Raw genomic sequence first — 26,920 nt, 5'->3', positions numbered from 1 at the left:
CAACATACCATCCTGGAGTCTCGGTTGCGTCCGCAGAAACGCCTGTCTATTTCCCCTTACAATCGAGTCCCCTATCACTATAGCTCTGCCACTCTTTTTCCTGCCCTCCTGTGCAGCAGAGCCAGCCACGGTGCCATGAACCTGGCCGCTGTCACCTTCCCCTGGTGAGCCATCTCCCCCAACAGCATCCAAAACGGTATACCTGTTTGAGAGGGGGATGGCCACAGGGGACCCCTGCACTACCTGCCTGCACCTCTTACTCTGCCTGGTGGTCACCCATTCACTTCCTGCCTGTACACCCTTTACCTGCGGTGTGACCAACTCGCTAAACGTGCTATCCACGAGTTTCTCTGCATCGCGGATGCTCCAGTGAATCCACCCGCAGCTCCAGCTCCGAGATACGATCGGTCAGTAGCTGCAGGTGGACACACTTCCTGCACACATGGTCGGCAGGGACACTGGTAGTGTCCATGACTTCCCACATCTTGCATGAGGGGCATATCACGGGTGCGAGGTCTGCTGCCATGACTTGCCTTAGCTTAGTTCCCCTTTTAAATTATGTTGAAATTAGAAAATGTTAACTATACTAGGGACCTAGGTTCACTAAAAAAAAACACTACCTGCTATAAAACCTGCAGACCTTCCCTTTCTTATTACTTTACTTACAGTAAAATGGTAGAAATACTCACCTGAACCTACTCACCACTCAGCTGCCTCCCCTGTGCCGTGTCACTTTCTGACTGGTGACGTCACCCCGAACTCTGCCGCTCCTCTCAGCCCCTTCTCCCGCTCTTTATCTGCTCCTCTCAGCCCCTTCTCCCGCGCTTTATCTGCTCCTCTCAGCCGCTTCTCCCGCGCTTTATCTGCTCCTCTCAGCCGCTTCTCCCACTCTTTATGTGCTCCTCTCAGCCCCTTCTCCCGCGCTTTATCTGCTCCTCTCAGCCCCTTCTCCCGCGCTTTATCTGCTCCTCTCAGCCCCTTCTCCCGCGCTTTATCTGCTCTTCTCAGCCCCTTCTCCCGCTCTTTATCTGCTCTTCTCAGCCGCTTCTCCCGCTCTTTATCTGCTCCTCTCAGCCGCTTCTCCCGCGCTTTATCTGCTCCTCTCAGCCGCTTCTCCCGCGCTTTATCTGCTCCTCTCAGCCGCTTCTCCCGCGCTTTATCTGCTCCTCTCAGCCCCTTCTCCCGCGCTTTATCTGCTCCTCTCAGCCGCTTCTCCCGCGCTTTATCTGCTCCTCTCAGCCGCTTCTCCCACTCTTTATGTGCTCCTCTCAGCCCCTTCTCCCGCGCTTTATCTGCTCCTCTCAGCCCCTTCTCCCGCGCTTTATCTGCTCCTCTCAGCCCCTTCTCCCGCGCTTTATCTGCTCCTCTCAGCCGCTTCTCCCGCGCTTTATCTGCTCTTCTCAGCCCCTTCCCCCGCTCTTTATCTGCTCTTCTCAGCCGCTTCTCCCGCTCTTTATCTGCTCCTCTCAGCCCCTTCTCCCGCGCTTTATCTGCTCCTCTCAGCCGCTTCTCCCGCGCTTTATCTGCTCCTCTCAGCCGCTTCTCCCGCGCTTTATCTGCTCTTCTCAGCCGCTTCTCCCGCTCTTTATCTGCTCCTCTCAGCCGCTTCTCCCGCGCTTTATCTGCTCTTCTCAGCCCCTTCTCCCGCTCTTTATCTGCTCCTCTCAGCCCCTTCTCCCGCGCTTTATCTGCTCCTCTCAGCCCCTTCTCCCGCGCTTTATCTGCTCCTCTCAGCCGCTTCTCCCGTGCTTTATCTGCTCTTCTCAGCCCCTTCTCCCGCTCTTTATCTGCTTCTCTCAGCCCCTTCTCCCACGCTTTATCTGCTCCTCTCAGCCCCTTCTCCCGCGCTTTATCTGCTCCTCTCAGCTGCTTCTCCCGCTCTTAAAAAAGGAGGGGAGGGGGGTGGCAATTTTGGTTAAAGAAACAATTACTGTTGTGAGGAGGGATGATATTTTAGAAGGAGCATCAAGTGAGGCCTTATGGGTTGAGCTAAAGAACAAAAAAGGGGCAGTCACACTACTGGGAGTGTACTATAGACCCCCAAACAGTCAGAGGGAGATAGAGGAGCAAATATGTAGGCAAATTTCTGAGAAGTGCAAAAACAATCAGGCAGTAATAGGGGATTTCAACTACCCTAATATTAACTGGGATACAAACAGTGTGAATGGTATAGAGGGCACAGAATTCTTAAATTGCATACAGGAGAATTTTTTTAGCCAGTATATAGCAAACCCAGCGAGACTTGCAATGAGGGGGGGCAATTCTGGATTTAGTTCTAGGAAATGAAAAGGGGCAGGTGGAAGAAGTAGCAGTGGGGAGAGCATTTTGGTGGTAGTGATCATAATAAAGTTAGTTTTAGCATAGTTATGGAAAAGGACAAAGGCAGAGCAGGAGTTAAAGTTTTCAATTGGGGAAAGGCCAATTTTATTAAAAAGTGATTTAGCAGAAATAAACTGGAAACAGCTACTTGAAGGTAAATCAGTGTCAAGAGCAGAGGGAGACATTCAAAGGGTTGATTCAAGGGGTTCAGGGTAAACATGTTCCCACAAAGAAAAAGGGAGGGGCTGCTAAATCTAGAGCCCCCTGGATGTCAAGAAGCACTCAGGGTAAGATAAGGCAGAAAAAGGAAGCCTATGATAGACGCCGGGAACTCAATATTACGGAAAGCTTAGAGAAGTATACAAAGTGCAGGGGTGAAATTAAAAGGGAAATGAGGGAAGCAAAGAGAGGGCATGAAAAATACTAGCAGGTAAAATCAAAGAAAACCCAAAGATGTTTTATAAATACATTAAGAGCAAGAGGATAACTAAGGAAAGAGTAGGGCCTATTAGAGACCAAAAAGGTAAACTATGTGTGGAGGTGGAAGATGTGGGTATGGTTCTTAATGAATACTTTGCATCTGTCTTCACAAAGGAGAGGGATGACGCAGGGATTGAAGTTAAGGAGGAGGAGGAGGAGTGTGAAATATTGGATGGGATAAACATAGTGAAAGAGGAAGTATTAAGGGGATTAGCATCTTTGAAAGTGGATAAATTACCAGGGCCGGATGAAATGTTAAAAGAAACCAGGGAGGAAGTAGCGGAGGCTTTAACAATTATTTTCCAAACTTCACTGGACATAGGCGTAGTGCCAGAGGATTGGAGGACTGCTAACGTTGTACCGTTGTTTAAAAAGGGAGCGAAGGATTGACCGAGTAATTACAGGCCAGTCAACCTAACCTCGGTGGTGGGCAAATTATTGGAATCAATTCTGAGGGACAGGATGAACTGTCACTTAGAAAGGCACAGACTAATCAAGGACAGTCAGCACGGAATTGTTAAGGGGAGGTTGTGTTTAACTAACTTGATTGAATTTTTCGAGGAGGTGACAAGGAGGATTGATGAGCGTAGCGCAATTGATGCAGTCTACGTGGATTTTAGCAAGGCTTTTGACAAGGTCCCACATGGCAGATTGATCAAAAAAGTAAAGGCCCATGGGATCCAAGGGAATGTGGCAAATTGGATCCAAAATTGGCTCAGTGGCAGGAAGCAAAGGGTAATGGTCGAATGGTGTTTTTGCGACTGGAAGGCTGTTTCCAGTGGGGTGCCGTAGAGCTCGGTACTAGGTCCTTTGTTTTTTTGTGGTATACATTAACGATTTGGACTTAAAAGGGGGCATGATTAAGAAATTTGTGGATGGCACAAAGATAGGTCGTGTGGTTGATGTGAGGAGGAAAGCTGTAGACTGCAGGAAGGTATCAATGGACTGGTCAGATGGGCAGAAAAGTGGCAAATGGAGTTCAATCCGGAGAAGTGTGAGATAATGCATTTGGGGAGAGCAAACAAGGCAAGGGAATACACAATAAATGGGAGGATACTGAGAGTTGTAGAGGAAGTGAGGGACCTTGGAGTTCATGTCCACAGATCCCTGAAGGTAGCAGGCCAGGTAGATAAGGTGGTTAAGAAGGCATATGGAATGCTTTCCTTTTATTAGCTGAGGCATAGAATATAAAAGCAGGGATGTTATGCTCGAACTGTATAAAACACTAGTTAGGCCACAGCTTGAGTACTGTGCACAGTTCTGGTCACATTACAGAAAGGATGTAACTGCACTAGAGAGGGTGCACAGGAGCTTTATAAGGATGTTGCCAGGACTGGAGAATTTTAGCTATGATGACACATTGGATAGACTGGGGTTGTTTTCCTTGGAACAGAGGAGGCTGAGGGGTGATTTTATTGAGGTGTACAAAATTATGAGGGGCCTAGATAGAGTGGATAGGAAGGACCTATTTCCCTTAGCGGAGGGGTCAATAACCAGGGGGCATCGATTTAAAGTGATTGGTAGAAGGATTAGAGTGGAAATGAGGAAAATGTTTTTCACCCAGAGGGTGGTGGGGGTCTGGAACTCACTGCCTGAGAGGGTGGTGGAGGCAGAAACCCTCAACTCATTTAAAAAAAAATACTTGGATGTGCACCTGAAGAGCTGTGACCTGCAGGGCCACGGACCAAATGCGGGAAAGTGGGATTAGGCTGGGTGCCTTGTTTCTCAGCCGGCGTGGACACGATGGGCCAAATGGCCTTCTTCTGTGCCATAAATTTTCTATGATTCTAACAGAAACTTGTGTGCAGGAGATCTTAGTGACAGAAATTTTGTATCTTTATTTTTCTCAATGTTTACAATACATTTTTAGGTGCAGTGTTGCTATTATCACTGATATATTCCACATTTTTCTTAATACAATTTAATTATTTTAGAAAAATCACAACAGTCCAAGCAGCAAGAAGCCTAGTAATTCATACTTTCAGTCCCTTTACTACAGACAACTTATAATGTCAATACTCTATTGACTATATTACCTACCTGCAGATCATTTATCTTTATTACCAGAAGTAAAACCAGTCTTTACTGAAAATACTTTTCTTGTATCTAAAGAGTAACGTGCACTATTCAAATATTCCATCTTAATATCAAGTTGACATAATAGAAGTGAGTCCACAATACTGCGCTTCCATTGCTTGACAGAAGTGAGGCTTGAAGGATCGAGGTTACAATGTTGTAGCCCTACCTCTGATCTGTGCTCTCTTTGAATGCTATTTCCCTGCTGGGATTGTGGAATTAGACGTATTGATAAAGTCCCACTTAAGAGGTTAGTGTGCAAAATTAAAGCACATGGGATTGGGGGTAATATACTGGCATGGATTGAAAATTGGTTAACAGACAGGAAACAGAGTAGGAATTAATGGGTCTTTTTCAGGGTGGCAGGCAGTGACTAGTGGGGTACCGCAGGGATCCGTGCTTGGGCCCCAACTATTCACATTATATATCAATGATTTGGATGAGGGAACCAAATGTAATATTTCCAAGTTTGCTGATGACACAAAACTAGGTGGGATTGTGAATTGCGAGGAGGATGCAAAGAGGCTTCAAGGCAATTTAGACAAGTTGAGTGAGTGGACAAATACATGGCAGATGCAGTACAATGTGGATAAATGTGAAGTTATCCACTTCGGAAGGATAAACAGAAAGGCAGAGTATTATTTAAATAGTGATAGATTGGGAAATGTTGATGTATAAAGGGACCTGGGTGTCCTTGTACACCAGTCACTGAAAGCTAACATGCAAGTGCAGCAAGCAGTTAGAAAGGCAAATGGTATGTTGGCCTTCGTTGCAAGAGGATTTGAGTACAGGAGCAAGGATGTCTTGCTGCAGTTATACAGGGCCTTGGTGAGACCACACCTGGAGAATTGTGTGCAGTTTTGGTCTCCTTACCTAAGAACAGATATACTTGCAATAGTAGCGAAAGTTCACCAGACTGATTCCTGGGATGGCAGGACTGTCATATGAGGAGAGATTGGGTCGACCAGGCCTGTATGCACTAGAGTTTAGAAGAATGAGAGGGGATCTCATTGAAACATATAAAATTCTGACAGGGCTAAACAGACTGGATGCAGGGAGGATGTTTCCCCTGGCTGGGGGGTCTAGAACGAGGGGTAACAGCCTCAGGATACGGGGTAGGACATTTAGGACTGAGATGAGGAGAAATTTCTTCTCTGAGGGTGGTGAACCTGTGGAATTCTCTACCACAGGAGGCTGTGGAGGCCAAGTCACTAAATATATTTAAGAAGGAAATAGATAGATTTCTAGACACAAAAGGCATCAAGGGGTATGGGGAGAGAGCAGGAATATAGTATTGAGATAGAGGATCGGCCAGGATCATACTGAATGGCGGAGCAGGCTTGAAGGGCTGAATGGCCTACTCCTATTTTCTGTTACTAGATTACATTCTGCGGAAGCCACGAATTGGGCCAAGAAAGGTGCAATGCTGAGTGAACTGTTCCATTACTGTACAGACTTGCAACTCATTTTCAGAGCAAGCGCAAACCATTACAAAAAAACTTACATTTCATGTGCGGCTGATATATCGAAACTAGTATTTGCACTGATATAGATAAGAATTGTAATTGATAGCTGTAAATATGTTCAGTTTAACACAATTTGGAGTACTGATTAACCATTTTTGGAGGCTTACATTGATGTTTAAGTAAATGCTGAAGTATCCCTATTCCTTAGAGGATCAGTTAAAACAAAACTGGAAATATGAGTAGCATCTCAATCAGATTGAAAGATACCACGTTATCTGTTTTCAATAGGGATACCTGAATCGTATTCAAGTTGTATAACCTGGGGAACGGATCACTAATATATCAAAATACTGAACTACCGTTACCAGATTTTAACCTGAAATCTGAGTTACATGAATTAAGTGTACACTTGTTATGATAAAGATTTGCACATCAGTGTTTGAGATCCTGGGCCAATTGTCTTGTCAGGTGACCAGACAGAGCTTTCCAAAAGCATTTAATTATTTCCTATCTAAATTGGTTAGAAATTGCCACTTGAGGTGGCAGTTACAGTGGTTGCTGCTCTGAATGGAAAGTAACATTAATATAACATGAAATGCGATTGTAATTTTTTTGCACATTTAAATAATCCAGAATAAGTCTCAGGCCTAACTTCACCTGTGTAAAGTACTCATTTAATTACATAGCCATATATTAAGGTATAGAAACCTAGAATAAGGCCAACAGCGCCTTATCCTTTTTTTTTGTTGCTTTGAGTTTGTTCCTGAAGGGACAACAGAATTGAATATTCCCTGAAACGGACATTAAAAAATAAAGTACAGCACAAATGACTAATCCACCAAGCTTTGCAATAGCCTATTACACTTATCAGAGGCCTTTTCTTTGTGGTTTTCCATCTTTGCGATTCTAGACCCAAACTGCATGGCTCTCTTTGGGAGAACAGCAGATGCAGTGAGACCCAGTTGTTTTGCAGCCATCCGTAGAAGTAGCTTTTCACCAATCCCACGAGGTAGAGTCAAGTCTGCTTTTTCCCACACGGGAAGTGCGTTTAGAAAAGAAACAACTGTTTCATCCAAAAAGGGAAACCTGAAATGACAGAAATATAAAAATTATGCTTTTAATACTTTTATTCTTATGGACATGTTTGTATAAAATTTCCTGATCATTTTTGTAGCTTTTGTATTTTCTCTTTGCCTACCTGGCCCAATGCTGAATCTGAAATGCCAGTGCACCATCCTCCCAGGCTGCCATCTGTGCCCTCTGTAGTTATTCATCAGGAGATACCAGTGAGTGCTTTAGTGCAACAGTTCCATCTGTTTTTTCCTTTTAACGCTGATAAATGGAACAGTCTGACTTCAGATCAGGAACAGAACTGAATCCATCCCCATTCTTATGCCACTGCTCATCCTTTTAAAGTATTGGTGTACTGCATTATGTACTGGCAACATTCAAATTATTGCAGCACTAAGAGATTGAAATTGTATTGAGTTGTGTCAAATGCTATTGTATTGCTGGAAAAAGCATAGCTTCAGACTACACCAAATTGAAAGTACATAAAATGCCGTTTGTCATGCCTGGTCCAACGAGCCCACGATGTCAGTGTTATACTCCATTTTAGCTACTAAACATAGTCAGTAAATTGTTTCAAGTGCTGTAGCTACAACTGTTTTCAGTTTTTATAATTTCATGCTACAGAGGATACCTGTTGTCACTTTCAGTAGCAATCTCTACCCTGCTTCCTCTGATTAAAGCAATTAGTACAATTAGATACTGATGAGACAGGAAGAGAGTGGTACCATAGTGGTAGCTGTGTTACAAACTAATATTTGCAAAATGTTTGAAACTCAGTCTGAACAGTTAATTGTGCTCAGGTTTCCACTTGGCGAGTTTTGGGAATCTCAGCTAGCTTATTTGTGGAAGGAAGGAAAAATTAGCTGAAGCATTCCACCCTGCATTATTCAAGCTGTCAAGAAACAATAGAATAGCTGCAACAGCACCCATTGATTTTATGACTGTAGTGAGGAATGAGACATTTTTTCATTAGCACTTTGGGAAAATACTACTGGCTCAAATAAATTACCTTAAGTGACCAACTCCAAAATAAAGATCTACCCTTATATTACTGTGACCATACTAGAATTACAGCACAAACAGGCCATTCGGTACAACTGGTCTGTGCCGGTGTTTATGCTCCACACGAGCCTACTCCCACCCCTCTTCATCTCACTATCAGCATAATCTTCTATTCCTTTCTCCCTCATGTGTTTATCTAGCTTCCCCTTAAATGCATCTACACTATTCGCCTCAACTACTTCATGTGGTAGCGAGTTCCACATTCTAACCACTCTGAGTAAAGAGGTTTTTCCTGAATTCCTTACTGGATTTATTAGTGACCATCTCATATTTACAAATATAATAATTTATCTGAAGCGATTCCTTTTGGCCAGATCACCAGACCACATCTGCTTCTTTCACATAGCACACAAGTCACCCAAAGGACTCTACAAAAAAGCCCCATGGCTAGTTTGTGTTTTTTTTAAATCTTGTTTAAACATTTACAAGAAATATTATGGGTATAAATTTAATACACAAATTACCTAGACTTTAAAATATTACATGCCCATCAGAACCCATGTATAGTAATTACATTTGTAACACAATCAAAAATTACACATAACTCTATCATGTCCATGCTCTTGTTTGATACAGAAGTTGAGTGACCACTTTACTTGAACTATTCCATTACTCATTGCAGATGTTAAAGTGAGGCATTTTAAACTGAACTAGTCAGATTTTAAAAGGGTAGTTATTTTCTGAAACCATCAGCACTCTGTCTTTTGACTTTTCTAAATAAGTTAGTATATTTAGTACTGAATAAGGATGGTTGAGACTCTTGTTCTCTGAAAAGTGAATTAAGAGTATCTACAAAATCCTTAATTTTGGATCTTAAGTACTTGTCAGAGAGGAGATTTTCACCTCATCTATCAGGGCTGAATCAAATCTCGATAGGCGAATGGACAGGGTTGAAGCTTACTCTGCCTAATCTTTGTTCCTCTAATTTTAAACTTAAGGTTTCCCTTCAGTTTACAACAAGGTAATTTCTGTACAATAATTCAAGTATAGTGAATTAAAATACATTTTAGTATTTCAACACTGAGCAGAATGTTAGCAAAGACTTACCTTGCTTCTTTCCCGTGGTCTCCAATAACTCGGTCATCTCTTCCGAGATTACGTGAGGAGATGCGACAAAGTTCCATCCCCAGTTCTTTGACCAGGCCTTCAAAGCCTGACGTTTTGTAGTGGACACGGTGACGGGAATAACCTGCAAGTTGTTCATCGGCTCCTATCCCAGTCAATACCACCTGAAAACAAAATTATTCATTAATTTTGTCCTTAGGACACATAACTACTCTGAATCGTCAAGCAAACTCTCCATTTACCATACTCTGTACACAGGACAAAAAAAGTAACTTAATTTGGGATATTAGGGCTTCAGATTACAAAATATTGTATTTCAACCTTAAGTTAATGGCCCAGATTTTGCTGCCAAAATAACAGCGAATTTAATGGTGTTCACCGTTATTAATGTCTAATTCATCCAGCAACTTGTGGCGAGGAAGAGATAACCCATGAATTGCGAATCTCCAGAAGTTGTTGGATGCTTTGCTCTGCTATGCCGTTAGCCTTGTGAAAATGGCACCTCGCCCTCAACCTCCCCGTGAGTTTCATGAGATTGCTGCATTTGCACATTAATTGCCAATTAAACTCACTGTAGAAATTTAGGGCTGGTACTTAACAGCGTAAGTGCCTTTTTAATGATAAAATTTATGTTCCTGCAATGTCACACAAGCTCTCCAGCCCAGAAATGGTACAATTTAAACTGTGGAGTCTCATTCCTACAGGTAGTAAATTGTTGTTAGAGATTTTAAAAATTTCAATTTTAAACATTTTTTTCTTACTTTTTCTTTGTCTCTTTTCTCTCAATCCAATCTTTCTTTCCCTCTCCATTTCTCTTTCTGTATCTGATTTGACTCTAATTCACCCTATTTCCTTCTCCATCGTTCCCCTGTTTCTTTCTCAATCCTTAAATCTCATTGGTTAAGGAGACAGACTGTTGGTCCCGTCGTTCACTACGGTCCCAGATGCCCCGTTATCAGCTCGCACTTCCATCAACTTGCAGGGGTAAAAGTCTAACTAATAGAGCATGCCGTGAGATGCCCTGCTCCAGCAAAATCTGGGCCAGTATTTTATAGCATAATTACGACATGTGCAGCTTTTTATGGCAATACTAAGGTCAACTTTGAAACCCATTTAGACCTCTGATGGAGAGTGGTGGAGTGGTATGGGGTACAATCATTTTTGGGGCATTACAGAAGGTAGTTTTGAGGAAAATGTTATGGACAGAGGTAGATGTGGATGGGGAGTTGAGCCATCTATAAAATAAATAGGAAGTAGAGGTTGGTAATACTCAACGGACAGTTACAAACTAAGGTATTACAATGCAAGAAGCATTTACTTTAGGTGGGAAATGTATGGGGGACAAAATAATTAAGATGGTGGATTAGACAAAATGAAAGTGCAGTGCATTTGTGCTGGCATTCAGCACAAGGCTATTAGGGATTTTTTGGAAGTTGACAAATTCTAACAACTTTATGCTGGAGAGTGACCCTTTAAAAACAAAAGAGACCAGTCTCCTAATTTTCTATCAGTATAATGCAAAACACAGCAGCAGATTTATACATTGTCCTTTGAAAGTACATAAAGATTTTCTTAGCAAGAGAAGAATAGCAGAAGTACCACAATGATGTTACTGGCCACTGAATGGAGGGGAAAGGAACTGCCCAGTGGCGAGGTCTGGGGCAAGATAGTCACGGTGTAGCCTTTGAATTAGATTAACGCAGCATTGTGGAAAGTTTAAATGCTCCTTCAAAAAAAAAGTAAAGGGAGAACTTGGACAGGAAATGTAATTCTTAGAAGATCCATAAAGCCCCCAGTGTGGACAGGTCAAAGGGAAAGTCTACTAGAAGAACGGCAGTAGAGTTCTCAGCACAATAATACTAGAGGGAACTATTTTGCTCCAGATCTGTCTCTGCAGGGTTTCGGGTGGTGAATGTGTAAAATCCACATCAGGGACTGACAGATCAACCGTAAGGACCCCGCTTGAATTTAGGATTATTTTAATGTTAAGGGAATTAGTATTCCTATAAATAATGTGGAACACATAAAATGGAAAGTGCTTTCAATGGAAGTTTCTTGTCTTTACTGTTAGTTCCATTTAACCGATGATTTAAACAGCCACACAAAAGCTATGTGCTCTAATTGTTTCAGGAAAGGGTGTGCAATGAATGTATGGATAATTATTACATTCTAAATGGTGGGTGAAAATTTGTTTTTAAAAGTTTAATACCTCACCTTTGCAGTGCTGATATATGGTTGGATTTCTCCGTTGCTGTTGCTGGTACCAATACCTCTTGCAGCAAACCACACTGCACAACCAATGCTGTCATCCAACACTGTGTCCAGAGGTTGTACCAAATGGCTAATCCGCTGTTGTCTCATTTCTTTCAGCTCTTCCAATGTGATATTGATTTCTATAAAATTCCAATTTCTGGAAGGGTTTATAATTTGCAATTCTTTTAAACCTGACAGGCCAGTGATTCTGTCAGGCACGTTAAAAGTAGTCCTCTCTGTATCATTACCGTTGTCAATTTTCAAAGTCTCCTCCTCAGGAGCACTGGCGGCATTGCTTTTCTTCTGCTTCTTTTGCTTTGTTGGGGTCTTCTGTCTTTTCCATTCTTGCTGCTTAAAGGCTACATTCAATAGATCAATAGGTTCATCTGGAGGAATATGGCGGTCAGCCAAGGCTGAAAGAACCATGGAATCAACACCTCCGGAAAAGAGAATGGCAACTTTTGCTTTGTCAGAAACGGTGAACTGAGCTGCACAGTCCGGGGGATTTTGATGTCTTGGTAAGAAAAGCACCCGCCGTCTAACAGATTCACTCAAAACATCGATAAACTGATGAACTAATTTCTTCTTATGTTCATCTGCAAGAAAATCCTCTACATTTACTGAACATGTTTCACAATCTGCAGTATTAGCACATGAATCTGGAATACTATAATTCATAGGAGTGATGGGTGTAGTGGGAAAAAGTTTTGATTCATTCAAAAACACAGAAACAAAATTGGGCAGTTTTTCAGTGAATTGAGTGTCTTCACCTAAACAGACAGTCTTGGCTTCATATTCAATGGACCTACGTTTCCATGGATACCATGTTATTGCCAATGAGTTGGCACTGGATTGTTTCTGGAGGTCAATTTTGTAAAGTCCACATGCTGGTACTTCCTGCCAGGGAACACTTCCACACCCTGGAACAGAAGTACTCACTGATGCAAGAGTAAGACGGGGGTTTTCAGCGTTCTTAAACTGCCATAGTAAACTGCGCCGACCAAAAAAGTCTCGACCAAACCACAAGCAGTGACTGGATGGTTGGTAATATATAAAAGCCCATGGTCCCTGAATAGATGAAATGACAGATAGAATAGCTTCTTCATTCTTACATGAAGACAAATGCTGAAGAATAATCTGAGTGTCATTGTCTTCAGGTCCAATTTCAATTCCTCCAAACACCTCCCCATTCCAAAGGAGGAGATTTCCCTGAGCATCCTGCATGGGCTGTGGGGTAAGGCACCCTCTCATATGAAGCACATGACCAGAAAAAAAGCAATTATAGCCCAGATCAGGCACTGCTCTTGATAACTGTTGGCTATAGTTAGGACCTCTCCGTTGAAGGCTTTCAAGCATTCCCTTTTCCAAAACATCAGGAACATCTTTCTGAGGGACTAAAACTAACATACAACAAATTCCACACATTTCGTGCTTTTCAATTTACTCATCAGCATCAATCAATAAGATAAATGCTGACACTGCTGTTAGTTACTTCTTCATTTTCTCAGAATTTTCTAATTCCTGATATTCTTTTTTCATCTCATCAAGGGCACCTGTAAAGTTACACACCAATTATTAGATTCTTTGGACTGTACATCACTTAACCTTCTAAAACAAAGTAACATACTGAAACAAATATTACTTTCACAACATTTTTCTACAAAAAAGTACCAAATTGATTTGAGTTTTCTAAAGATTTTAGTAAGGAGAACATGCCTTAAGTGAAAAATGCCTGGGGAAAAACAAACTGATTTAATCTTTTAGGGTTTACAGAAGAACAAGCAAATTTCCTTCTTTCCACAGACAAAAGACTTGCACCAATGTCAAATGGTGTAAGAATATACAGGACAAATCCTATTGTATTATGACACCTTTGTTGAACATAATACACACATATGAGCACATTAATCAGTCTTGTGAATAGGAAAATAGAAATGTTTCTTAACAAATATTTTAGTAATTACTGTAGTTGTTATACAGATTTAGATGTTCAAGTACATTATTCAACCCTTTGAGGACTGCAGTATAATTTCTCATAAAAATTAAATCTAAAATGTGATTAGTTTTTTGTTAAACATACTATTACCAGAGCTGCAGCACATAACTGGGTGAGAGTTGGGTGAATCTGATTAACAGTGACAACGGGAATTTGGTGAGAGCGGGAATTAGGTGCAGAGGAGGAAGGAGGTGCTAAGTAATTTAAACTAAGGGGCAACAGTAAATAAGTAAATATATAAATAAATAATCAGTAATTAATTAGATCTAAGGGGATAAAATTAACTAAATAGAGGATACCAACATTAAAGGGATCCGAACTGTATTAAATAAAAATCTGGTATGCATAAATAGGAGTTAAGGGGATACTAAAGTAAAGTTAATAAACAAACAAGACTAATTAGTTACAAATTAATCTGAAATCAAGTTAAATCCATCTACTAAATATAATCTAGATCTCAAGTAATTCTGTTATATCTAAAATTAAATTACTACTAACAAAAAACTAGAAAAGGCAGTGCAGGCTACGTGTTGGGATTGTGATACGTGTGAGTTTGTGGACAGTGAGACTATCCCAGGTTGCCACATCTGCAGGAAATGTCTCTGCTTTGAGACACTCCAGCTCAGAGTCCGTTAGCTGGAGTGCGAGTTAGAGACACTCCGACGTGTAAGGGAGGGAGCGGAATTTCTGGCTAGTTTTCACCAGGGTACAGTCACACCTCAGAGGAAAGGACAGGTGCCGTAAGAAGAGTGTGACTGTCAGTCAACAGGGTAGGGGGAACCGAGGGGAGATAGAGGAGAAGGTCCTGCAGACAGGTACAATGTACTTGATTTCTGTGAGGATAAAGAGAAAGACTGTGGGGAGGACAGCCACAATGCTGACCATGGAGCAGGGGGCTGTCCAAAGGGGGGAGGAGCAGAATAGAAATGTAGTAGTTACAGGGGATTCAATAATTAGGGGGATAGATAGCATCCTCTGCAGCCACGATCGAGAGTCCCAAAGGGTGTGTTGCCTACCTGATGCTAGGGTAAGGGATTACTCGATGTGGCTGGAAAGGAATTTGGAAAGGGAGGGGGGACGATTCAGTTATTGTGGTCCATGTTAGGACCAATGACATAGGGAAGAAAAGGGAGGAGGTCCTGCTGAGGGAGTATCAGAAATTTGGAGCTAAATTCAAAAAAACAGAACCTCAAGGGTGGTAATCTCAGGATTATTATCCGAGCTACCCTAATTGGCATAAGGACAAACAGATCAGGAAGGTGAACACATGGCTAAAGGAGTGGTGTGGGAAGGAGGCATTCCATTTCATGGGACAATGGCACCAGTACTGGGACAGGAGGGAGCTGTTGGGACGGGCTGGGATCAAAGTCCTAGTCGAAAGGATAAATAGGGTGGTAAAAAGGACTTTAAACTAATAAATGGAGGGGGGGGTGGGCTCAGTTAGAAACAATATTAAAAATTATAGTTTTAAGATTTAAAAAAAGGGATAAGAGCAGAGTTCATGTCACAAACAGTGATATTAGATACTCAAGGTGAAGGAAATACTAAAATAACTAAAGTGGTTACAGCAGGAGTGACAAATAAGAAACGTGTTAAGTTAAATGGTGTGTAAAGGACAGCATCAGGTCAGGTTACGGTCTCTTGCCCAAATAAGAGTTTTATACACTAACGCACGGGGTATAAGAAATAAACTGAGTGAATTAGAGGCTCAAATGCAGCTTGGAAGGTATGAAATGGCAGCCATCACTGAGACATGGCTACAAGATGGTCATGATTGGGAGTTAAATATTCCAGGTTATAAGGTCTTTGGAAAGGATAGGGAAACTGGAAGAGGAGGAGGGATAACCTTATTGATTAAAGATACTATTACAACATTAGTAAGAGAGGATATAGGTAAGGGAAAGCAATCAGCGGAGACTCTATGGTTAGAATTGAGGATTAAGAGGGGACTTAAAACTGTAATGGGAGTTGTCTATAGGCCTCCTGATAGCAGCAATGAAGTGGCAGAATGTATTAATTCAGAGATTAGAGAGGCTTGTAGCAAAAGCAGAGTTGTTTTAATGAGAGACTTTAATCTTCATGTAGATTGGGAAGAGCAACATAGCTCATCAGAAAAGTAGTGAATTTCTTGAGTGTATTCAAGGTAATTTTCTGGAGCAATATGTTCTAGAACCAATAAGAGGGCAGGGCAGGCCATAGTAGATTTAGTAATGAGTAATGAGCCAGATTTAGTTAATAATCCAACAGTAAGGGAACATTTATCTCACATATGATCAAATTCAACGCTAGGTTTGAAAAGGAGAAATGTAACAGCTGCTAATATTCTAGATTTTCATATGGCTAACTTTAACGGGTGAGACAAAGACTGACAACAGCAAAAAGGTCAAAACTGTTATCGGGTAAAACTATAGCTGAGCAGTGGGAGGTGTTCAAAAAAGAACTTAACTTAATACAGGACCAGTATATATATGCCTAAGGGGCAACAGCACAACTTACCAAATAAAACAGCCATGGTCAACAAAAGAGGTGAGAGATAACATAAAACTAAAGGAAAGAGCACACAAAAGTGAAAAGAATAGTGTAGATCCCGGGGGCTGGGAGAGATAAAAGAACAGCAAAGGAAGACAGAAAAAGACAGAAGAGCTGCAAAAAGGGAACACAAAAAGAAACTTGCGAAGGCTATCAAGATTAACACAAATCAGATATACAAATCACTTGCGGGGGAGTCCAAAACTAGAGGTCATAAGCATAAGATAGTCACTAATAAATCCAATAGGGAATTCAGGAGAAACTTCTTTACCTAGAGAGTGGTTAGAATGTGGAACTCGCTACCATATGGAATAGTTGAAGCAAATACCATAGATGCATTTAAGGAGAAGCTAGATAAACAAACGAGGGAGAAAGGAATAGAAGGGTATGCTGATAGTGTTGGATGAAGTAGGGAGAGAGGAGGCTTGTGTGGAGCATAAACGCCGGCATAGACCAGTTGGGCTGAATGGCCTGTTTCTGTGCTTTAGACTCAATGTAACACAAAAAGTTTTTACAATTATATTAGAAGAAAAAGGGGAGTCAACGGTAATGTGGGCCCTTTAAAAACAGAAGTTTTTAATAAAAATAAGAAAATGTCAGACTTGTTGAATAATTACTTTGTGTCAGTCCTCACAGTAGACATTCCAGGGAAACTAATAATTAATCAAGGACTGGAACTCACTAAAGTTAACGTAAGCAAGAAAACAGTATTAGAAAAACGAATGGCACTAAAGACTGACAAATCCCTAGGACCTGATGGTTTCCACCCCAGGGTTTTAAAGGAAGTAGGTGAGGAAATTGCAGATGCTTTAGCCGTAATCTTCCAAAGCTCTCTCGATTCAGGAATTGTCCCTTTAGAGTGGAAAATTGCAAATGTAACTCCATTATTTAAGAAAAGTGAGAGAGAGAAACCAGGAAATTATAGAACTGTTAGTCTAACACCTGTTGTGGAGAAGTTATTGGAATCTATAATTAAGGAAAAAGTGAGCACTGAGAGACATTTGAGCTGATTAGAGAGAGCCAACATGGATTTGTAAAGGGTAGGTCATGTCTAATGAACCTAATTGAATTTTTAAAGGAAGTAACTAAAGTAGTAGACAGGGGAATGTCGATGGATGTAGTTTATATGGACTTCCATAAGGCATTTGATAAGGTTCCACATAAGAGACTGTTATTTAAAATCAAAGCTCACGGAATTGAAGGAAAATTATTGACCTGGTTAGGAAATTGGTTAGACGGTAGAAGACAGAGAGTAGAGATAATGGGTATGTACTCTAATTGGAAGGAAGTGACTTGTGGTGTCCCACTAGGGTCTGTGCTGGGGCCTCAACTATTCGCTATATTTATTAATGACTTAGCACAATAGAGAGCCATATATCCAAGTTTGCAAATGACACAAAGATTGATGGCATAGTTAGTAGTTTAGAAGGGAGCATAAAATTATAGAGACATTGATAGATTAAGTGAGTGGGCAAAATTGTGGCAGATGGATTTCAACACAGGTAAGTGTGAGGTCATCCATTTTTGTACCAAAAAAGGATAGATCCAAGTATTTTTTAAATGGTGAAAAGCTAGGAACAGTGGAAGTCCAAAGAGATTTAGGGGTCCGTGTACACAGATCACTAAAATGGAGTGGTCAGGTACAAAAAATACTCAGAGGCTAATGGAATGTTAGCCTTTATAACTAGAGGGCTAGAATATAAAGGGGAGGAAGTTTTGCTACAGCGATACAAAGCCCTGGTTAGACCACATCTGGAATACTGTGTACAGTTCTGGGCACCGCACCTTAGAAAGGATATATTAACCTTGGAAGGAGTGCAGTGCAGTTTTACCAGAACTCCATGGGTTAGATTATGAGGAGGGATTACATAAACTAGGCTTGTATTCCCTGAAATATAGAAGATTAAGGGGTGATTTGATTGAGGTTTTTAGAATTTTGAAAGGAATTGATAGGATAGAGAGAATTTTTTGGCACTGGTCAGGGAGTCTAGGACAAGGGGACATAGCCTTAAAATCAGAGCCAGGCCATTCAGGAGAGAAGTTAGGAAACACTTCTTCATGCAAATGGTGGTAGAAGTGTGGAACCAGAGCTAGCATCTACTGAAGTGTGGAACACTTCTACAAAAAACAGTAGATGCTGGCTCAATTAATAATTTTAAATCAGATATCGATAGATTTTTGCTAGCAAAGGGTATGAAGGGATTAAGGAGCCAAGGTGGGTGGATGTAGTTAGGATACAGATCAGCCATGATCTCATTGAATGGCAGAACAGGCTCGAGGGGCTAAATGGCCTACTCCTGTTCCTATGTTCTGCTTGGTGCCTTTACCAGGATTCAGAGCTACGGGATACAATACAATAATGGTAATGTTTACTACCAAACATGTTTACGCATATAACTCCTGACAAAACAAGTGCAAAAATGCAGAACCATGGAGTGATAGACGTTGGATTGCACATGCTTCATCTCAGCCAGAGAAGGCACCAAGCAGAGGCCATTTACTTCTCCCACAGGGAAGAATGAAAAAACAAGCATATGGTTGAGTTACCTTAGCCCACTATTGTGCAGCTGTTAATGACCAACTCAAGACTGGAACTGACAGTGGGTTGAGAGTTGGTCACCTGCCCATTCTCTCAGGTCAGGGATGGTGCAAAGAGAAAGGATGTATTAAAGGAGTGGGAGAAAGCAAATTAAAAGTAGAAGGGGAAAAAAGCCCTAATATATATGTGTGTTGCACCAATGTAAAAATCAAGGTAACAAAAACATGTAACAGATCCTGTATTGTTGTAACTTATGCACCATTTTACAGAATATCCTTAAAGAAATAACTTACATTTACATTCACTGAGAGTTTGTGTTCGATCTGCTGAGAAGAATATATTGCTGTTGGGCTGCTGCTTATAAACTCTCTGAAATAGAATGAGTAACAATTATTAACAGTAAATAGCCAAATCAAAATTAACCATGGAATCTCAAAATCCTTACAGCACAGCAGGCCATATGGCCCATCATGCCTGCACTGGCTCTCTCAAAAACTTTCTACTCAATCCCATTTCCTGCCCTTTCCCCATATCTTTTCAAATTTTTCTTTTTCAAGTATTTATCCATTTTTCTTTTAAAAGCCATTATGGAATCTGCTTCCACCACTGTTTCTGGTAGGGCATTCCACATCCCATAACGCGTAGATAAAAAAAATCTCTCAATCCGCTCTGCATAAAACAACCATGGGCTCACTACACTAAATATTCATTACCCGTGAGTGTTTGTCAATCAGGGTTGGTTCTTTGAGGTACGCAGTTATCTGTCAGTTGCTAAGGTCAAAAAAACACGTTTCAACATATCTGCATTGTGTACTTTACTTTTAAATCTCCTGGTAGGATCCTCATTTGAATAGTAGGAGATACAGTCCCCACCGCATATAGCGAGCGCGTTCATGCGAATACGATTTGCCCGCTATACACGATGGACGCTAAATCCATCTGAAACTTGGCTGGAAGGAGTGGCAAGTTGGGGGCAGGCGGTGACCATGGAGAAAGTTGAGGCAAAAGCAGCCATGTTGGGTGAAGAGGGCGAGGAAGCCTCCCCACCCCCCACTGGTGATGAACAGCTCCCAATAGCACAGTGTGTTTTTTTTATTATTCTTTGCGGCGCCAATTTTTTTAATTCTTTGGTGAGCCCGGAGGGAGGAGGCAGGCAGTTTGAGTTCCGAGAGGATCCAGAGCTGACTGATCATCTGTATTTTGCAAACAGTTGATTGAAGCTGCCTGAAGTCTCCATCAGCTGTTCACACTGTTAACAATTATGGTAGTTGGAAAGTGGAGACTTCGGGCAGCTTCCGTCAGCTGTTCCTGGAGCATGAAGAACAGATAAAAGGGGTGGATAGCACTCAAAGGTACTCAGCTGCTCAGGTAAATAGTTAGCAGCACTTAATCGCACTTAAAGTGTTATAAGTGGCGCCTTTGCAATTGAATTCAATTGTAATGGCAAATGGTTAGTGTCATTTCTCCGATATAGGTGGCTGCAAGTGGTGGGGACTGTATTGATTTTATACTATTATCTTTGCTGGCCCACTGTGTGGAGAATGAGGATTGGGACCAGGATGATGGGATGAAGGCCTTGTGGCATGGCTCTATGTAGCTTCATTACAAGTGCAGTTTCAGCTCTGGAATCGGAACAAGCTTCTCGTAAGCTAATTCAATCATTCCGACAATGCCATTCCCTCACAGAAGCTGCAAGGAAAATAGTTTAGGGGAAAGCAGGAGATGATGGGGCTGATCATAAATAAGTAAGTGGGAATAGACACAGGAAGCTGTTTACAGTAATTTAAGGGAGATGCTTAAAAAAGCATTATTAATAGTCAATGATAATCAATGTTATATGTCACAGAGTTCTATTAGATTTAATTTGGGACATTACAAAATATTTGTTATAGACAGAGATAAATTATCAAAAATGGCTACATAGTAAGCAGGGACCATTGCAGTATAATTTTATCAAGACCTCCTTCAGCAAATATGTGTAGGTTAATAAGTCATCAAACAATACGGGAATGGATTTCCCCCTCAATTTTCTCCAGAAGATGTTAAATCTTACTGGGGTACATTTCCATTGATGCTAGGAGCCCTATGATATCTTACTCATGTGGTCATACACATGAGCCTAAACAGTGAGTGTCAGTAGGTTATTCAACCACAGAGGGCATCACAGCAGAGTCCAATCCTGTCCATATATGACATCCCATACAGGAACTGAAGTAGGGCATTCAGCCTGTCTTACCATTCAATTAGATCATGGCAGATCTGTATCTTAACTCCATTTACCTGCTTTGGTTCCATATACTTTAATACCTTTACCTAACAAAAATCTATCAATCTCAGTTTTTAAATTTTCAATTGACCTAACTTCAACAGATTTTTGGGGACAGATTTGTACTACCCTGTGCTTCCTGACATATAAGCACTGTCCAATGCACAGGGATCACTGGATAATGCTCAGGAACGGTAACTCTTGACTAATTTTTCCTGTCTGAAGCCCAGGGATGCTGAAGCCAATTGTAGCTCTCCGACTGCCATCCTGCTAACTCCGCAGAGGCAGCAAATCAAACCTGGGACCTTCTGGTCCTTATGGCCATCATGGCATCTAATTCTGAATAAACCCAGTATGTTTGCCTCTATTACCTTGATTACTAGATTATTCCAAACATTTAATACTTTGAAGAGTTTTTCTGATATCTGTTTTAAATTTACATCATTAATTTTCATTTATATCATCTTCCATCCTTTTGTAAAACTACTCACATTTAGGACAAAATGTATTTATCTAATACTGGTACTTTAAAGGGATCATCAAATTTATGCCGGAACCTAACTTTTACAAGTATTAACCTTAGATTTGTATTTCATTAACTTACCCGACTTTTCTTCAGGTTGGAGAGCTCATCAATGACAACTTTTTGTTCTCTCATCTATTAAAACAAAGTTACATTTTACAATGAAATGACAAAATGGAAACAATGAATAGCAGCTGCAGGGACATTGCATCACCAGCCAAAATGTCAACTTAGGGGAAGAACTAGTCTCTTCAGTATGTGCCGCAACATCATAAACGTGTTTTTTAAATGTATTTATGGTGTTGCCACATATAATGGCCAAATGAATTAGTCACTCTTTTCAACAAAGACACTGCATTTCTTTTTCTCAACAGCAGATATAAGAAATACATTTCCTGGAAATTGTTTAATTATTATATATATATATTCATGCAATATACAAATAGAAAATTGTCCCATATGCTGCATTTATAATTGAAAAATGCATGTGCCCATTTTGAGAGCTAAGCACAAGGTCTAGCAACACCTAGAATTTAAAATTCTCATTCTTATGTTCAAATCCCTCCATGACCATACCCCTCCTTATCTCTGTAACCTTCTCGTACAATCCTCCAAGATCTCTGCATTCCTCCAATTCTGGCCTCTTGTGAATCCCTTATTTCCTTTGCCCCACCATTGGCAGCTGTGCCTTAAAAGTTCTGGAATTCCCTCCCTATAACTCTCTCCTCCTTTAAGACGCTCCTTAAAATCCACCTCTTCGACTGTCCTTAATATCTCCTGATGTGGCTCAGTGTCAAATTTTGTTTGATAACACTCCTGTGAAGCACCTTGGGACGTTATACTATGTTGAAGGCGCTAAAGTTGTTGTTTTAGATTCTTAAAATGTGCAACACAGTTTGAACTGTTAGGCACCTATCTTTGGCGAGTTAAATAAACGTATATAAATATTTTAAATAGATATAAATATCCACACCATGTCTTAAATTTTGGAGGAACCGATTGAAATTGTTTTAAGTGGAAAGGTTACACTTTGCGAAATTCATGATCCTGCAGCTGTGAGATTATTATAAAACCAAAGGCAGCAGTTTGCAGCTCTGCACCATGACAGGTTTCCCAGGGATGGCCGTGCACCAGTCACTCTGGGTCACAGTCCCTTTTGCTGCTTCCCAGGCCACACTGATAGGAGCCAAACCTGTGTATTCAACTCTTCTTTCCGGACTGCCTCGTTACCCTGTACTTTATTTGCAGTCCCCTCCATCGCTGCTCCTGAACCAGCCGCCTCCTGCTCTCTCTCTCTCTCTCTCTCCGAGTGGTTCCCATGTGCGACCCCCCGGAAGTACACAAAGCGACTGCAAGCATGCGCCGTGGAGGCGATGGCCAGACCGGGCTCTACAGCGCCCTCAGCGCTGAGCAGTGCAGGAGGATACATTACATCGGAATTCACAACTCTCCCAGCGGAGGGTAAACTGGAACAGGGTAGGACTTGTGGTGGAGGAAAATACGCACCACAATCGATGCAACTAATTTGTGTTTATCGCATAAAAGTGAACGGAGTTGCGGAATAGATCCCCAGACCACCATGAAACCATGTAATAAGTATAGAATTTGATACTCACTGTAAACCAATTCCCTGATTATAGCTCATATTTATAAGAAACAGCAAAGTCAAAAAATAAATGAAAAATCAGAGGAAGTAGGAAAATCATTGAATTAATTTCCATAATATTTATTTAAAAATATCAGAAATAAAAAATTCCAGAAATTAAGTAAAATAAAGCAGATTCCAGAAAATTGAAAAATGCAAAGAACCGAATCCTCTCAAAACTTTTTGATGTGTGATGTTTCAATGCACAGGCTTATTTACTTGGTCATCAGGGAAAAGCTAGAAGGACTTGGCATGTCTTGGAGCAAAAGTTGCATCAAGCTTGTTATATATAATTGAAAAGCCTTAGAAAGACAAAGAAAAAAAAAACATTGGAAATTAAACAATACAAAACATTCTAAGCAAATGAGAAAAAGGCTGAATCAGTTCCTGCAATATATATTTATTTATAAAATCATTGGAAATAAAAAAAATCAAAAATCACCCAGTCAGTAAAATGTAAAGATTACAGAAAATTTAAAAAACGCACAAATTAAATTGATGCAAAACATAATTTTTCTCTGGGTAAAACAGGCAACTTTCAGTATCTATTTGGGTTAAAATCTGTAAAATTCTTGGTGTGTAGCAAAAGGTAAAGTTCAAAGTTTTTTGTGTTACCTTCACTCAGTAGGTAGCACTCTTACCTCTGTGCAAGGAGATGGTGCATTCAAGTCCATAGACTTGAGAAGACAATCCAGGTTGACACTCCAATGCAGTACTGTAGGAGTGCTGCATTGTCAGTGCTGTTATCCTTCAGATGAGATGTCAAACTGAAGTTCTGTCCATCGGTATTGACATTACTGACATTACCAAACAACAGATTAACTGGTCATTCATCTCATTGCTGTTTGTGGGATCTTGCTGTGTGTAAAATGGCTGCTAAAGAGAAGACAAAGTAAATCAGGAAGCAATGATTAGGTGACATCAAGCTTGGGCTTTTAAAGCCTAAAGATTACAGGAGGAAGGAAAGACTGAGGGAGGTAAGTGGCTCCACTGTTTTGAGACCCCTGGAAAGAATGAGTTGGCGCAGGAGACTGAATCATGAGTCTTGAATTCAGAACAGTAAGGATGCAGGGAAGAGGAAGAACAAGTAGGATAATGTATTTAGAGCTATGGTTGAACAAGACAAGATATCCTATGCATAAGCATTTGGACAGTTACATGGGTAGGATGGGTATAGAGGGATATGGGCCAAGTGCAGGCAGTTGGTACTAGCTTGGTGGTATAAACTGGGCGACATGGACATGTTGGGCCGAAGGGCCTGTTTCCATGTTGTAAACTTCTATGATTCTATATTTTATGTAATATAGCAGAAATGTCAACATTGGGGAAATATTAGGAGTGGCGTTTGTGACTGAAAGAGTAACAGAGATTCTAAACCCATTCAAACATATAAGAGGTAATTCTGAGAGATTTAGCTGCTGGCGAGTGTCAAACTTGACTATTTGAGAACGTGGATCTGAAATACGGTCACTAAAGCCTCAGATCTCTGATTTGTGTTAGCAGCAGAACCTCAAAATTACCCCTGTGGAGCCATGTTTATTGTGTAGAATGACATAGGTTGAAATAGGTTACTTGTTAACACTAAAATAATTTTTTTAAAAATTCGTTCACGGGATGTGGGCGTCACTGGCAAGGCCAGCATTTATTGCCCATCCCTAATTGCCCTCGAGAAGGTGGTAGTGAGCCGCCTTCTTGAACCGCTGCAGTCCGTGTGGTGACGGTTCTCCCACAGTGCTGTTAGGAAGGGAGTTCCAGGATTTTGACCTAATGAAGTCACTCCTAATGAAGTCTATCTTCTAAATAGCCATTAGCTAGTCACGCATTCAATAGGAAAAAACTCAGAAAACTTAGTGAAAGCAATAAAAAGTTATCAAAAAGTATCAGCATTATATATATTATTAGTATTATATATTGTTAATGTTAATAAAACATTACAAAAGCACCATGTGGTTTAAAATTTTGTGTCAAAGTAAATTGATCATTGAAAAATCTTGAGTAGTTACTTAAAATGAATAGTGTACAAATACATATGCAAAATGCACTGAGCACAAATAGTAACAAAGAGATTGAAAATAACCTAACAATCTGTGAGATATAGAAACGTGGTCTATGTTATATGTATGTGTGATATATTCTTAGATTTTTTGAGCAACTCTGCCTCTCTGAGCTGGGGCATAGTTTGACAATTAATCATTTCAATGCTGTAAGATAAACAAACAAATGAACAAGCTTGGAATTCTGCCTCAACCTAAATAGGCATGTCTTGACATGTTTTTCTGACCTTTAAAAATAGGCTATGTTGTATAAGAGGCTTTGGTTTAGTCAGCTTATCCACAATCAAATAAAACTCTGGAAAAATAAACTGTCCTTGTTTTTTATTTTGGTTCCTAAGTTTGATCTTTATATTTTTGCTGGAACATTTTAGTATATGGATATAGTTTAGGTCTTATTGATCATCTGGCCCTTTAGGCATTCTTCTAGGATTACCTTTGTTTCTACCTTGTAGTTAAATATTGAGAATAACTGGTTTTAGGATAGATGCCGTTTCTCACTGTTGGACATGTTTAAGTCTAACATTTGAAGTAGGTTTGTGTGGAGTTTAAAGGGCTATCTTACAGTTGGTAACATATTTAAATAAGCTACACACATAAGCACCAGGAACAAAACATTCTTTATCAAACTGATTTAGATAGACTATCATGCTTTATTGAAAAAAGAAACCCTTTGCTCACTGATAGATTAACTTTTGCACTCAAAAGCATGCATTGCCAACATGGCTAGAATCTTATCAAAGGAACATTTGTTTCTGACCATCTAACCTAATATCTTTCTGCACATTCTTTGGCTTTGGCTATCAAAGCATTTTTGAAACCCAGGGAAACTCCTGCCTTTTGACACTTGCAAGCACTTACTGTCATGTCTTGATGGATAAACTCAATTCCCCCCACCCAAACTTTCTGAATTCAGTTACTTTACTCAATAGCTCGGATCAGAACACAAACTCAAGTTCAACTGTTTATTTTAATTGTTTATTTTTTTTCTTACCAACTTCCTTCTTCAATTTTTCTCCCGCTCCTCCAGTCCTAAACGCATTCACTGCCAATTTCCTCAGAGCTGTTCCCGCTCCAAAAAAATTCCCAGCCATTGCTGTGATATTGTTGCATAGGCAGTGAGTCCCATCTGTAACCTAATGAAATTGGCTCTTGTTTGTGTATGATTATTGATGTTCATGGTGAGTAAGTGTCACTCAATAGTGTGCGCAACATAGCTGAGCTGGATCCTGTTCTTACCCAACATCTCTTCAAGCACGGGGTCTGAACACGCAGAACACCCTAGTGTTCAGGAAGAAGATCTTTAGCCAATTTCCCCCTCCTTAACTCATAGGTACTAAAGCCAATTACAGCATGCCAACCTATGCCCCCTCGAGGTCAACTAACTTAGCACAGACCAGAGATCAAACCTGAGACCTTCCTGATCTGTATGGTTCGGCCACTGACTGGATAAATGCACAAAACCAGCTGATCAATTATTTTTAAGAAACTCAAAAGCTAAATTGGGCCTTGTAGCGCCCGTTGTTTTGGCGTTACACGGCCCCTCCGACATCAAGGATGGCATCTTGGATGCTCACGC

General features: G+C 40.7%; 2 protein-coding genes across 7 annotated transcripts in view; one reads left to right on the top strand and one right to left on the bottom strand.

The window, feature by feature from the left end:
- zgc:136439 (uncharacterized protein LOC678627 homolog) overlaps positions 1–26,920 on the top strand; it is a 52,275-nt gene that overhangs the window by 13,328 nt on the left and 12,027 nt on the right. The window lies entirely within an intron of this gene.
- asnsd1 (asparagine synthetase domain containing 1) lies at positions 4,618–22,981 on the bottom strand. The gene is made up of 6 exons (XM_067987711.1): positions 22,838–22,981; positions 21,727–21,780; positions 19,150–19,225; positions 11,754–13,345; positions 9,522–9,703; positions 4,618–7,427 (listed from the first exon to the last, which is right to left on the bottom strand). Exons 4-6 carry the CDS (start codon positions 13,215–13,217, stop codon positions 7,172–7,174), a joined length of 1,902 nt encoding a protein of 633 aa, XP_067843812.1. The 5' UTR covers positions 13,218–13,345; positions 19,150–19,225; positions 21,727–21,780; positions 22,838–22,981; the 3' UTR covers positions 4,618–7,171.

This window comes from Heptranchias perlo, chromosome 7 (genome assembly GCF_035084215.1).
Source record: "Heptranchias perlo isolate sHepPer1 chromosome 7, sHepPer1.hap1, whole genome shotgun sequence".
In the NCBI taxonomy this organism is placed as follows: domain Eukaryota; kingdom Metazoa; phylum Chordata; class Chondrichthyes; order Hexanchiformes; family Hexanchidae; genus Heptranchias; species Heptranchias perlo.
The sequence above is the reverse complement of the archived record's forward strand: the minus strand, read 5'-3'. Positions and strand labels throughout refer to the sequence as shown.